Genomic DNA, 12,324 nt, shown 5'->3' with positions numbered 1-12,324 from the left:
GTAGTGTGTGTTTGAACATCACAAGTGCAGCAACATTCAAATAATATAAAAATCAGTAAAATCAGTTTAGTTTTCATCAGTTTTGTGGCAACGTGCAATGCTGATAATATTCAATTGGACTTTAATTGGGATTGTAACATTAAAAAATGGCCCATATCAAAAAGCTGTTGTTAGGCTACTGAAGTTTTGATGCATGTTGGCCATAAATACTTGAAGCATTTTCATTTAGTTTCAATCCATACAAATTATAAAGTTCCATAATGAAGACGTTGATTATCAATCGTGTACATTTGCAGTTTAAAAACGTTCCTTTTATAAAGCATTTACCACGAAAGTCCAAACCGGAATACCTATTTTTTTTTACCTGCAGATACTTGACAGGGTTTGAGAAGAGAGAGTTTTGTTCAGCGGCGGAGCCTCCAGCCCGGAGCGCACGCATGTTCAGTGGACTCGAATGGTGTGAAGCCCCAGATGAGGGACTCAGGCGTACGGGAATGACAGTCGCTGTCACCGGGAATGACAGCACTCACTCTAAGCTACTCCGCTAAAAAACCTCCTGCTGACCCCAACACTGATCCGGAACGGATCCTGCCGGACCAGGACTATGCCAGAGATGGAGAAAGGGAGACCACCGGAAAATAAACGCAGCAGGAAACCTGCGCACCCTGTGAAAAGGGAGATCAACCAGGAGATGAAGGTGAGAGTAAGTTTGTGTGCCACAAGTAGATTCGTTTTTATGAAATTAGACGTGTTATTGACCGAGTGCTAACTTTTGTACGCGCGCAACGCCTTCCTATTCAGGGCAGAGAGAACTGCGCACAGATCAGTGCTGAAAATAATCAGACGTACTGTGTTTGTTTTCAGTGAATGCGCTCATTGTGACTTTTATCCAAGCAATAGTACTCTGTGAAGACACTTTAGTTGCATATTTAGAAAGAAATAACTGGGATATTCAAAATCTGCACTCCTGTGAAGAAAATACATTAATCATAATAAACAAATGCTAAACATAAACTCAAAATGTCACACACACACACACACACACACAGATTCAGGACGTTTTAATTAGAGATGTTTCGCACTGCATAAGAGAGTACGTTGGCCATTGCCTAGGGACGCCATGTCAGGCCAGCTGTGGCCAGACGCGCACACCATAATATCCAGCGGAGATCCAGATGTGCGTCACTTCTTCACCGCTTTTGCGGTGCGCACACTTGCTGTACCACAGAGACTTGCCCTCATGCCTTCCAAAAGAGAGAGGGCATTTATATCCTTTAAATAGCCTACTTCAGCCGTACACTGGAAAAAACACTTAAGCATAATCACACAAATTTAAAGGATGTAAATATCACACCAATATAAAGTTTCTATTCAGAGATAATGCTCATTAGAGCATGCCCTTACTAATCCCCCCTCTGCTGCTTGCTTTAAAGGACAGTCACAGTTAAATCACAGTAACAGACATGATTATATCCCACTATTATAAGCCTATTACAGCATGGAATCTAATAATCCATGGATTGTCTGCTTTGTTTGGGTTTGGACACTGGCTATTTGAGAGTGTTGCCTGTGGTGGTAAGGAATATCTGAAGCTCCTTCAAGCAGGAGCTCCCAAATCTAAAAAGACAAGCAAGTTTTTTTTAGGGGGGAGGAGATTCTGGCCTTTCGTGAGAGAGGAAATGTGCTCTTTTTGTGTAAGTGGTTTGGATTGTAGCGTTTGATATCCAGGGGAGGTGTAGTGTTACAACTTAACTAATTTTAATCAAAACATGTGAAATGCTATCCCCGCTTGATGTGAGCCTGCTGGGGCTGAATCTCAGGGTCGGCCCCGGTTTGTTGCCTTTGGCTGCAACTCTCTCTGTGGTTTGGGATATGGCTTGTCACTCTCACAAAGCAGATGTTTGTCTGAACTGCCAAAAAGAAACAAAAACAACATTGTGGGAAGTGGAGGGGTGGGTGAAAAAAAACGTTGCCCGTCTTTCGTTAACAAGAAAACAGAGAGAGTAAATAACACTGAGCTGTATGCACACAGGAGACAAACATCACATAGACTTAAATTGTGAAGTCATAGAGATGTGCACCTTTTAAAATAAGTCAAATGTCAAAATGCAGGAAAGGATGAGAAAAAAAATACAGACAGGAAGGCAGGCAAACTGATTTCTAGCTCAGCTGAGGTTCAGTCTAGTGTTGTCTCTGTAATACATCTGTTTCAACACCACATTCGAACCTACTCCCTCCACGTCAGACCCGAGCGCAGCACCAGACACCGGATACTTAACTTTAATCATCGTTAGGCATATTTAGCTGGATATGATACCACTGCTTGCACTCACCCACACACTCTCCCAGACACACACACACATCAGAAAGTGAGCAAGCAAGGGAGAGATCCATTTCTCTGAGGCCCTAGAGCAGAGCAGAGGTCGGAGTGAGGAAAGCAGGGGAAAGAATGTGCAGTCAGTACTACAGCACTACAACACCACCACAGCAGACTGGCTGTGCTGGAAAAGGGTGAAACCTGAGAGGCAGCGCTGTGTCGGGTGTCAGGGCTGGAAGGTGCTGGGGTGGAGGGGTGGAGGGGTGGAGGAGAGGATGGTGAAGATGGTAGGTGAGGTGGGAGGCAGAGGAGAAAAAGAGAGGTAAGGGGAGGGACAGGGAAAGCTGGAGAGAGAGAGAGAGAGAGAGAGTGAGAGATAGAGAGAGTGAGAGGTGGACACTGGAGAGAGGAGTGGGGCATTTCCGAGAAGCGTGGGACCTCGCTGTGGTGTAGGGTGTCCCGCTCTGATTTCTGCCCGTTCCGGATCAGGTTTCTCCTCCAATCCGGTTCTCGCAAAGCCACAGAGAGAGGTGGGTGGATAAAGAGAGAGACCTTTGTTTTTTTTTCATCTGGTCATAATAAAAAAAGGGACCACACATCCCATCTGTGGGGAACAGTTTTCTTTTCTCCCTCTTTTTTCCAATTAAAAGAGATAAACAACGGATGATTCATAGATTTCACACTGGTGTTAGGTTTTAAACCTTTCCGTCTCAGATTTAGCAAGAGTAAACAACTTGAATACATCATGGAAAAAGTGTCATACTGTACTCCACTGTGCCCATATTCATTTCCCCAACTGGGCTGGGGCTGAGAAAGAATCCCTTGCATTGATTCAGAGTAGGCAGGTCTGATTATGTTTAACATAGGATAAAAAACTTCCACTAACAACCCTAAGATGTATGGTTACAATTTCCCATTTGCAGGCAGGATACGGCTCTGTTACACTATCCCTTTACATTGAATGTTAATCAGTGATTTTTTTTCTCTCATGCAGACGTTTGCAGAAAGCACAATGAACGAGCTTCTGGGATGGTACGGCTACGACAAGGTAGACCTCAGAGACTCAGAGGCCAACGAGATCAGAAACTACAGAGAGAGGCGTCAGCATGTGTCTGTGCTAAAAGGTGAGGGCAGATGTTGACAGTGCACTCTTAGAATAGAGTCTTCTTGAATTTACACCAACAGGTTGCGCAGGTTTCAGTGTAGACATTGAGTCACTGTTCAAATTTACTAGACATACTCTCCTGTAGTTGCAACTTCTCAGGTTTCCTTCGTTCAAACACACCTATTGTTTCTCAACACGACTGAACTAAAAATCAGTGGAGGGCATTGTTATGGGCGCAAAAGTTATTACAGTATCATGCAAGCCATACCGTGGATTTAGTCTATTGTATTACATGAAAAATCCCTAGTATTATAATATGTTCATGTCTTTCAGAGAACTCATTGCCAAAATCCAAGAGCCTGGACACCAAAGTCAGTCACTCAGTCCTCGCCATGAAGAGTGGAGAGAGAGTGTCCAGTGTTCCCTCCTCTTCATCATCTTCTTCCTCAACAAGTTCAACCCTGACCACCCCCAAGGAGCACACAAGTGCACCTGTCATTGTGCCCCTGATAAAGCCATCAGCAGGTAGTCAACTACCGGACAACACATTATGTGATTTTATCACTCTCCAGATTCACACATGCACAAATAATCACTGTACATTGTACACTCACTGTTGATTAAACCCCCTTTAGAAATAAAATGACAGTCAACTCTTAAACCTCCTTTTTTAATTACTACGTGCCCAAGTACAGAGTCAAAATCAACCTATGGATCGCACACAGCAGTGGCGCAGATAATAAGAAAAACCCAGGGTGCAGAATGATCTCTCCACCACCCCCATAAAAGAATATTGCACCTTAGACTTCTTAAATGAATTGATAAATTAAGCATTTCCACCTCAGGTTTTGGAGGCCCTGAATGCCAAGATCTTACTATTATCTAACCATACTGACATTATTCGAACATATACTTGATCAGATAATTAGCTGAAGGTTCAGTTCCTGGTCAAAAAGAACACAACTGACTCATGTCTCTTGAGTTCTGATGAGATTAAATAGTTACGCAGTACTTAGCTTTAGCTGTTCAAAGATATTGAGAGGTAAAGACTTGAAATATGGCTGTCACAATCCTCTATAAGCTCACCCTTCTGAACAGCCACACACACCACTTTGAAACTGGGTCGTAAAACTTTAACATATTGCACTCATTAATTGACCTCAAACCTTTTTTTTGCTTTTCCCCTGCAGTGGAAGACGTACAGAATGTGCAGATAGTGTGTGTTTGGTGCCAGAAGGAAGGGGTAAAACGCTACTCTCTATGCATGGGTTCAGAACTCAAGAGCTTCTGCAGTGAGAAGTGCTTTGCTGCCTGCAGAAGGGCCTACTTCAAACGCAATAAGGTTTGTGGTAAACTAAAACATTTGTACAGTGAATATCAGCATCACTGTCGGCAGTCATAAACATTTAGGTGTGGCTTGTACCTTTTTTCAGTTCAGTAGATTCTCACACACAAATGCATATTCACTCACACATACAAGTACTTCATATTGGCAGAGTTTGCACCAGCTGGGTCACTCTTCATACACAGTAGACCCGAGCATCAAGTGGCAGGTAAACAGACCTTCGGACACAGATACTCCTGACATTGTGAGATCATAACTGATTCGTTTACAGGAGTTTTAAAAGGGAGGATCTCTGAGAACACATTTTCTAGTCATTATGGAGGACCCAGTATAGGAATGGTGGCAGGGGGGTCAAAGTTTGTAGAGGACACTTAGTATCAGTTTCACGTTAATGGAGAAGGGGCCGGCCATTAAGTGGCTTTACTCTGGAGGACAGGAAAGCTACAAGTATGAAGAACCACTCTGATGCACATTGCCGTGATTTTTCACCTTCCATTATGATATGGATATACCCTTTTTAGAGGTGCGGTGTGACAAGCAGCTATATCGCCTTTCACCCTCACTGTTGTTTATACTGTGGCAGGTTTATTCACTCGACAACAGAGACAAAAAGGAGGGCTGAACAAACTGTGCGCAACAAGCCTTCTAGTTTTTCGGAGGCTGGGAGGAAAGCATTGCCGTTGGCTTGTCACTGCTTGTCTGAGAGGAAGGCCAGGAGGCCTGGGGTGAAGTATCCACTTTCAGTGCATACCTTACCTTCAGCTGCCTCATGTTTCGTAACTCAACACGACTCAATGGGTTACAGAGATGGGGGAGCACTCAGACCAGCAGCAGATCAGCTTTCATGAATCAAGAGGAATTTCCTATATTAAAACTGGCAAGGCCATTAATAATATGACAATACATCACCTGCCTTATCTCCCTACTCGGTTGTCGAATCGTATCTGTTTCACAACACAGTGATTTCCCTTTGTTGGACTGACCTTTAGGGTTTGGTCGAATGCCATGCATGAAGTTCAAACTTTTTCTAACCTTGATGACATTGCGATTTATTCGAAGCTATTTTCTGCACTTGTTGTGTAGAAGCTCAAATTTGGTTTAATGACCACGGAATTATTCCAGTGCTGCATTGTGATTTTTAACAGCTGCAGTTACATCATCATGGATTTGAGAAATGATCCATCAAAAGTAGGTTGAACTCTGACAAACTGCGTTACAGTGGTCCATATCATGTGTGTCACACTTTTGTTTTACCCTGTCAGGCCAGAGATGAAGACCTCCACGGTGAGAGATCCCCTCAGCACCCCCATACAGAGGACTCGCCTAGACTGGTGTTAAAGATAAACAGCAATGTCAGAGTAAGAGTACAATATCAATGTATCTTTTGTTTTCCATATGTTATAAAATTAGAAGAATTTACAACTTATGAACAGTTTTACACACATGTAGCTTGCATAGTTCTTACTCTATATTTTTACAATGCCTTTGGCTAGGATCTGGCACTTCAATGACCCTCCACAGTCTCTCTCCCCTGTGCCACAGGTATGTGATTGGTGCAAGCATGTCCGTCACACTAAAGAATACCTGGACTTTGGATCTGGCGAGGAACGCCTCCAGTTCTGCAGCACCAAGTGTCTGAATCAGTACAAGATGGATGTTTTCTACCGTGAAGCCCGTGCAGCTCTCACCAGCTCCAGCCCAAGCAGAACCAGTCAGGAGGGGAGGACGGAGACCATTGTGGCCGGGCAAAAGCTACTCACTCCTGAGTCTTGGAGCAGCAGCAGCAGTGCAGGAGAAGCTCGTCACAGAAACCTATCCCCTAGAGGACCTACACCAATCCATGGATCAGCAGAATCCACCTCCATGTCCCCCTCAGAGGCATCCTCTTCTAGTTCCAAGATCCCTGTATCTGGGATGAGGAACCTGGAGAGACCCATCCAACCTCCTCCCCCAGCTATGTCACCCCACCCTGCTCCCCTTCATCCTCCACCTCATCCTCGTCCCACTCTGGAACATCAGCCGGTACCTCACATCCCAATGACCTTCATCAGGCCTCCTCTTCACGCTCAGGGCCTGAAAAGCCCTCTAACCAACCCCCCCAGACACCCAGGCCCCCCTTCAAGCCCCATCCACAGACCCCCTCACTCTCCTCACCTGCAGCACCCAAACTCTTCCATGAATCCCCCTGGACTGATGCATCCCTTTCCAGGAGCCTACTTCCCTGGCTTGCACTCCCCTCCTCTGAACATGATCCCAAGAGGTCCTGTCCCAATGCCTCCCATGATGAACTATGGAATTCCTTCCTTTAGCCCTCTTCTGCCCCATCCTACTATCCTGGTGCCTTATCCCATTATTGTTCCCTTACCTGTCCCCATACCCATTCCTATCCTCATTCCAGTCCCTTCTAAGGCAACCGTAGAAACTCCAACTCACAGTGGTGTTATCCAGCCTGTGCCAGAGGGGGTAGACAGGGGCAGATCCAGGGCTACTGGGCCGCCATCTCAAGGGATCCCTGAAGGGGACAGCAGATTGGTAGCCACCGAATTGGGTGGAACCTTGACTCAAGGTCTCCCCTCACCAAGTGACCCCAACACAGATTGGGTTAAATCAGAGAAGCCATTCCCATCCCCAACATCCACACCACACAGTAGAGCATCCTCCCCCAGAGCACAGTACAGTGAATCCCCCTGCTCAGCCTCAGGATCAGAGGGGCTGACAGACTATAAGCAGCAACAGTCAGAGCGACAAGTCATCCAAAGGGTTCTCCAAAGGACCCAAGTTAAGCCCAGTGCCAATGGAGTGATGGACCTATCAGGGCTGGGAGAGTCAGGAACTGGGCAGGGTACCAGATCAGGGCTCCACAACATCATCAGACCCACTCCTCCTCTACTACAGTCTCCTTTACATGACACTGTCTACCAACGCCAGGACTCCCACACTCCACCTTCACACACCCCACCCAGACCCACAGAGAGCAGCCATCCATATGATGCCACATCCCCCGTCCTGAAATCTCAGGACCACAGTCCAAATGGGATGTCCTCCTCATCCATACCTGCCAGTCCTGACTCCTCCCTACCCCAAAGAGTACCAGCACCACCTTCTGATCCTGTGCTCAGTGAGCTCGAAGCCATCAAAGAGAACAAGTGCTCTGTTGTTGGCACAGTGCGCGTTGAGGGCCCAGTCGGTCAGTCAGAAGAGCCCTTAGCAGTAGTCGGGGAGGTCGGAGAGGACCCCCATGTTCCTGATGAGGACCATGCCTATGCCCTTCCCACAGCGCCAAAAACCGGGGGGACCACCACCCCGCTGCTCTTGCCCAAACTCAGGGACAAGGGTAGCTTGCGGAGCCCTGCTAATATGCCCAGTGCTGGAGACATGGAGCCAGCTCTAAAGAGGCGATGCCTACGAATCCGTGATCAGAATAAGTAGAGGATGGAGGTGAGAGATTCTATTACAAGGCAAAGTATAGACAGCATTGCTTTCACTAGCAGTTATATCTGATATTATTGAGTTGTACATTGAAATAAGGGAGAGACTACGTTATCTTACTCATACATTCACAGAAGATATACCCCAAGCAGCCCATGGGTGGGATTTACTGCATTTCAGAATTTATCAGGTACATTTAAGAGTATACCAAAATAACTGTATTTGCATAAGCTTTCTAAATCCTATTGCATTGTTCTGTGTGGCAAACCCCACTCACATGGTATTCTGTGTTGGTTAAATTAAAAACCAGTAATTATGTTTAAATGCCATTTTACACTGGATTGGAACAAGTTCACAAACACACATTCTCTCTCACACACACACAGACACACACACACACACAAACACACATACACACACGGGGCAAGCTTAATCAGAGGTCTCTCAGTATGCGCATGGTCACTAAACAGCATGGCGCCAAAGAGAGAGAATCCCAGTAACCTGGCACTCCTCAGGGCTCTAAGGTTACAACAGAGGAAGGAGGTGGAGGGCACAGGCAGTGAGAGTCACTTTGAAAGGTGATCACTTCACCACAATCTGACAGTCACAATGCTTTGTTTGCATGGCAGCCTGTTTTGTAGGCTCAGTTCTGCCAAGATATGTGAGTGTGTGTCTGTTTAAGAGGAAGGGAGGGATTTCTACATTTTTACCTATTAGCTGATGCTTTTATCCAGAGCAGATTGCAATGTACTGTATGAAAAGGTAGAAGTGAAGCACAGATGGCTGATGCTAAATCAAACCTTGACGGTGAGGTTATGAGATGGTCTGTCCAACCTGACACCCAGATGGAGAGACAGATCAAGTGAGGTTGATTAAATGTGACCCCAAAGTTAAACTCTTGCTTCTTGCAGTATGAATGGTGAGGCAGTGCAGACATGTTTCTGAGGTCACTGTAGAGACAGAGGTGATTGTCATGCAGACTATAAGGCGCTGTGAATATGAGAGCCAGCCCTCAGCTGTGATAGAGCTCTGGGGCTTCACTAGAAGACACAGGGGCAGAACCAGAGCGTTTCGATTACACATGTCATAATGACACCCTGTTCTGGCTTCGGCTTGTCTCTCTCCCATGTAGCACCATGTTTAGCACTCTCCTCTACTCTCCCCTTTCATTCCTTTTCCTTCTCTTCACTCACCACCGCTGTCCCCTTCCAACCAGATGTTGTTAGAGTGCTGCAGAAAATCCTCCTTACTTTGGACCAATCAAAGGGCCTCTTGATTTCACTTGCCTGATTGGTAATCCAAATTGCTGTAACACCACCCGTTGTTCTCACCCGCTGGTATCTCGCCATAACGAGATCATGTTGCCATTTTTCTGTATGTCCTGAGATGAATCTGCTGATATTACATAGGTGGTTTAAATTTCAACTGGCCCTGCTTTTCTCTCCATTTTCCTCTGCAAAGGCCGTGGGTCAGCGTCATAGTTCTGTTAAGAAATGATGACTGTTAATAGAGAATGCACAACATAAACCTTTATCTTATACCCCAGATATTTTGTGTCTAAGTTACAAGATTCCCTTTCACTAAATAAGTTCCCACCTTTACTCTATTTGTGATTTGTTGTGGTTTCATGGTCCCCATAGAAACCAATACATATGAAATCACAGCATGCTGCTTGTGTTGTGCAGATGGATTTATGGCTCAGCGTTGTGTGTAAATGGAGCTGGCTGCTGTATGCGAATGACTTTAGCCCTCCACCTCCGTGCTGTCCTGTTACATTGTTTCTACTGCTAAAAGTCTTCTAAAAATCTCGCACTCTGACAGAATCAGCAGCCAAGTGAAGGATTTTACCTCAGGAAACTGAGGCCTGTTTTTTCGTCTCAGTTTTCCTTGCCTTTATTTGGGATATTTTATAGCCCCATGTAATGCGATCCCACCATATGGGTATTTGCTGAGCGTTTGAAACTGAAACGCAATGGGACAGAGGGAGTACAGAACCCTGGTTTGGCCCTTTACATGAGAGTGTGTGTGTGTGTGTGTGTGTGTGTGTCTGTTTACGTTCCATATGTGTGTGTTTGAATGAAAGTCTGTTTTAGTGGGTGAGAGAGAAAGAGGCAAGAGGTTTGATTGTGCCCTGTGCGACAGTTATCTGAGTGTTGACACGACTAAAAGCCTCATTCTCAGCGTTCATGTGGAATAGGTGGATTAAGGATGAGTGCCCAGAGCAAGAGGGGTTGTAAAAGATATCCTTGAAATAGAAATTAGAATTAGCCTAGAATCTATAACATCTCACCACAATTTCTCACTGTCTTTTCTGTTTGTTTTTTTGCTCTCCCTCTCTCCACCTAATGAACAGACTCCCTGTTTAACACTGAATGGCGGTGCCAGATTCAGTGCCACGCCCTCTTGTGGACAATGCCAGTGCTAACACCCTCCAGCCTGTTAGCCCACCAGAGTGTTACTCTGCCTGTAGACCAGCAGGGTGCCAAACCAGGAAGGAGTCCAGATGGCCATACTATCACCAGTCAATGTGTGGGAAGAACACAACACTGTCACACATTTTGTCTTGGACCAAAGAGTATTGCTGGATAGTGTGTTATGTTGTGTTCAGTGAGCGCTTGATATGGAGCATCTCAGATCTTCTCCCTGTCTGACAAAGCCCTAAAGTGTGTCTGTGTGTATGTGTTGGTGTGGCTGCCCAGATGCACTCCTCCTCCTCCTCCTCCTCTCCTTGCTCCACACAGCAGACAGGGCTCTGATCAGCCTTGTGTGGTCTTCTCAGATGGAGCCTGAACATGATCTCTTTCCAGGGGAAACGGTTTGTTTTCCCTGCCCGGCTTGCACAAAGAGCCACATTGTTCCTCTCCCCATATCCCACGCTAACTCCCCACTCCAGGTTTTGGGTTACCTGGCCGACGGTGGCTCAGACTTCAGGAGCTTTTTTTTAAATTTTTTTGACCGGCAGCCAGGAATATAGTATATCCTTCTCCCCTCCAGCTCACCGCCCAATCTAAATATGGCACACAGTAACACAGTAGTTCTGAGGCTTGATTCCTCAGATTAAGACTTTATCATTGGGCAGTTTATACCTTGTGTGGAAGGAGCCTGGCTGTGCACGACTGAGCAGAAAAACACCATGATGAAAAAAGATGCTCCCTCTGCTTCTTTTAAAACTAAGTAAAACTTGAACATGTGAGTGGACATCTACTGCTCTACAGTAGCTGAGATGGTTTGTGAATACTTACAGTAAGTCCTCCTGATGATGCTGGTCCCTCTCCTTTCACCTGATCTGCCAAAGCTTTGATTTGAATCACTTGTAGAACCAATGGCCCTGCATGTTTGACAGTTTGACAGTTTAACTGATCCTGATTCAGATATTTTTTTTATGTATCTAACTGGTCAGACGATTCTAAAAAATCAGGCTGGTAATATTACCAAATGTGGTGTTATACTCAACCGTCCAATGCTGTAGTATGCAGCAATCAGTATTACAGTTTCCGCTATTGGTGATACCTGATGAAATTTGATCCCGATAGATCACTTTGAGGCTTTGTCAACACTTGTCCCATTGTAAAATTTCAGTTTTTCTTGTTGAACACTACACAGATACTATTTGATGTTATATTAATTTATGGATTATGCATCTGTAGAATTTCACAAAAAGTGCTTCTTTCTTTGATGATTGTATTTTGTGTGCCGAAGCTCTTAAGTGTTTATATACTGTTTCCCCACTAGAGAGCAGTGTTTGCCTTTGTAACTTTGCACCTGCCCTTAGTTAACAAGAAAGCCCCAGGAGGTCCATGGGCAGCCTGCTGAAACCCATAAGTACACAGAATATAACACGGCACTCAGTGCCAGTGGACTGATATCCAATGCCAAGTAGACTTCTCTCCACATCTTGCTGCCATTATTTTCTCTTTCCATCCTAATGTTGCCTACCATTACAGCAGTGTCAAGAAGACCCAGGGTGCCCTTCAAAGGCTTCTTTATGAAGAGTTCAACAGTCCCTGAGATCCAGTCATCATGGCTTACTCCTAGAATAACTCCAAGTGTGACCCACCCCTGCCGTCATTCCAACACTAAATGCCTATCACATTGTGTGTGTGTGTGTGTGTGTGTGTGTGTGTGTGT

The 12,324-nt window shown here is 45.3% G+C and overlaps 1 protein-coding gene across 4 annotated transcripts in view; it reads left to right on the top strand.

Annotated features, from left to right (window-relative positions):
- Positions 1–382: 382 nt before the first annotated feature.
- Positions 383–12,324, top strand: part of LOC116705872 (sine oculis-binding protein homolog) — an 11,975-nt gene continuing 33 nt past the window's right edge. Inside the window, exons 1-7 of one of the 4 annotated variants that reach the window (XM_032542334.1) lie at positions 383–703; positions 3,312–3,441; positions 3,756–3,947; positions 4,613–4,764; positions 6,030–6,125; positions 6,310–8,205; positions 10,550–12,324. The exon at positions 10,550–12,324 is cut by the window's right edge and continues 33 nt beyond it. In XM_032542334.1, the coding sequence (XP_032398225.1) occupies positions 605–703; positions 3,312–3,441; positions 3,756–3,947; positions 4,613–4,764; positions 6,030–6,125; positions 6,310–8,196 (2,556 nt within the window). In that variant the 5' untranslated portion in view covers positions 383–604 and the 3' untranslated portion in view covers positions 8,197–8,205; positions 10,550–12,324. Of the gene's footprint in view, positions 704–3,311; positions 3,442–3,755; positions 3,948–4,612; positions 4,765–6,029; positions 6,126–6,288; positions 8,206–10,549 lie in introns of all 4 variants that reach the window. The other 3 variants (XM_032542332.1, XM_032542335.1, XM_032542333.1) reach the window with 3 other exon arrangements.

This window comes from Etheostoma spectabile, chromosome 18, assembly GCF_008692095.1.
Source record: "Etheostoma spectabile isolate EspeVRDwgs_2016 chromosome 18, UIUC_Espe_1.0, whole genome shotgun sequence".
In the NCBI taxonomy this organism is placed as follows: Eukaryota; Metazoa; Chordata; class Actinopteri; order Perciformes; family Percidae; genus Etheostoma; species Etheostoma spectabile.
The sequence above is the reverse complement of the archived record's forward strand: the minus strand, read 5'-3'. Positions and strand labels throughout refer to the sequence as shown.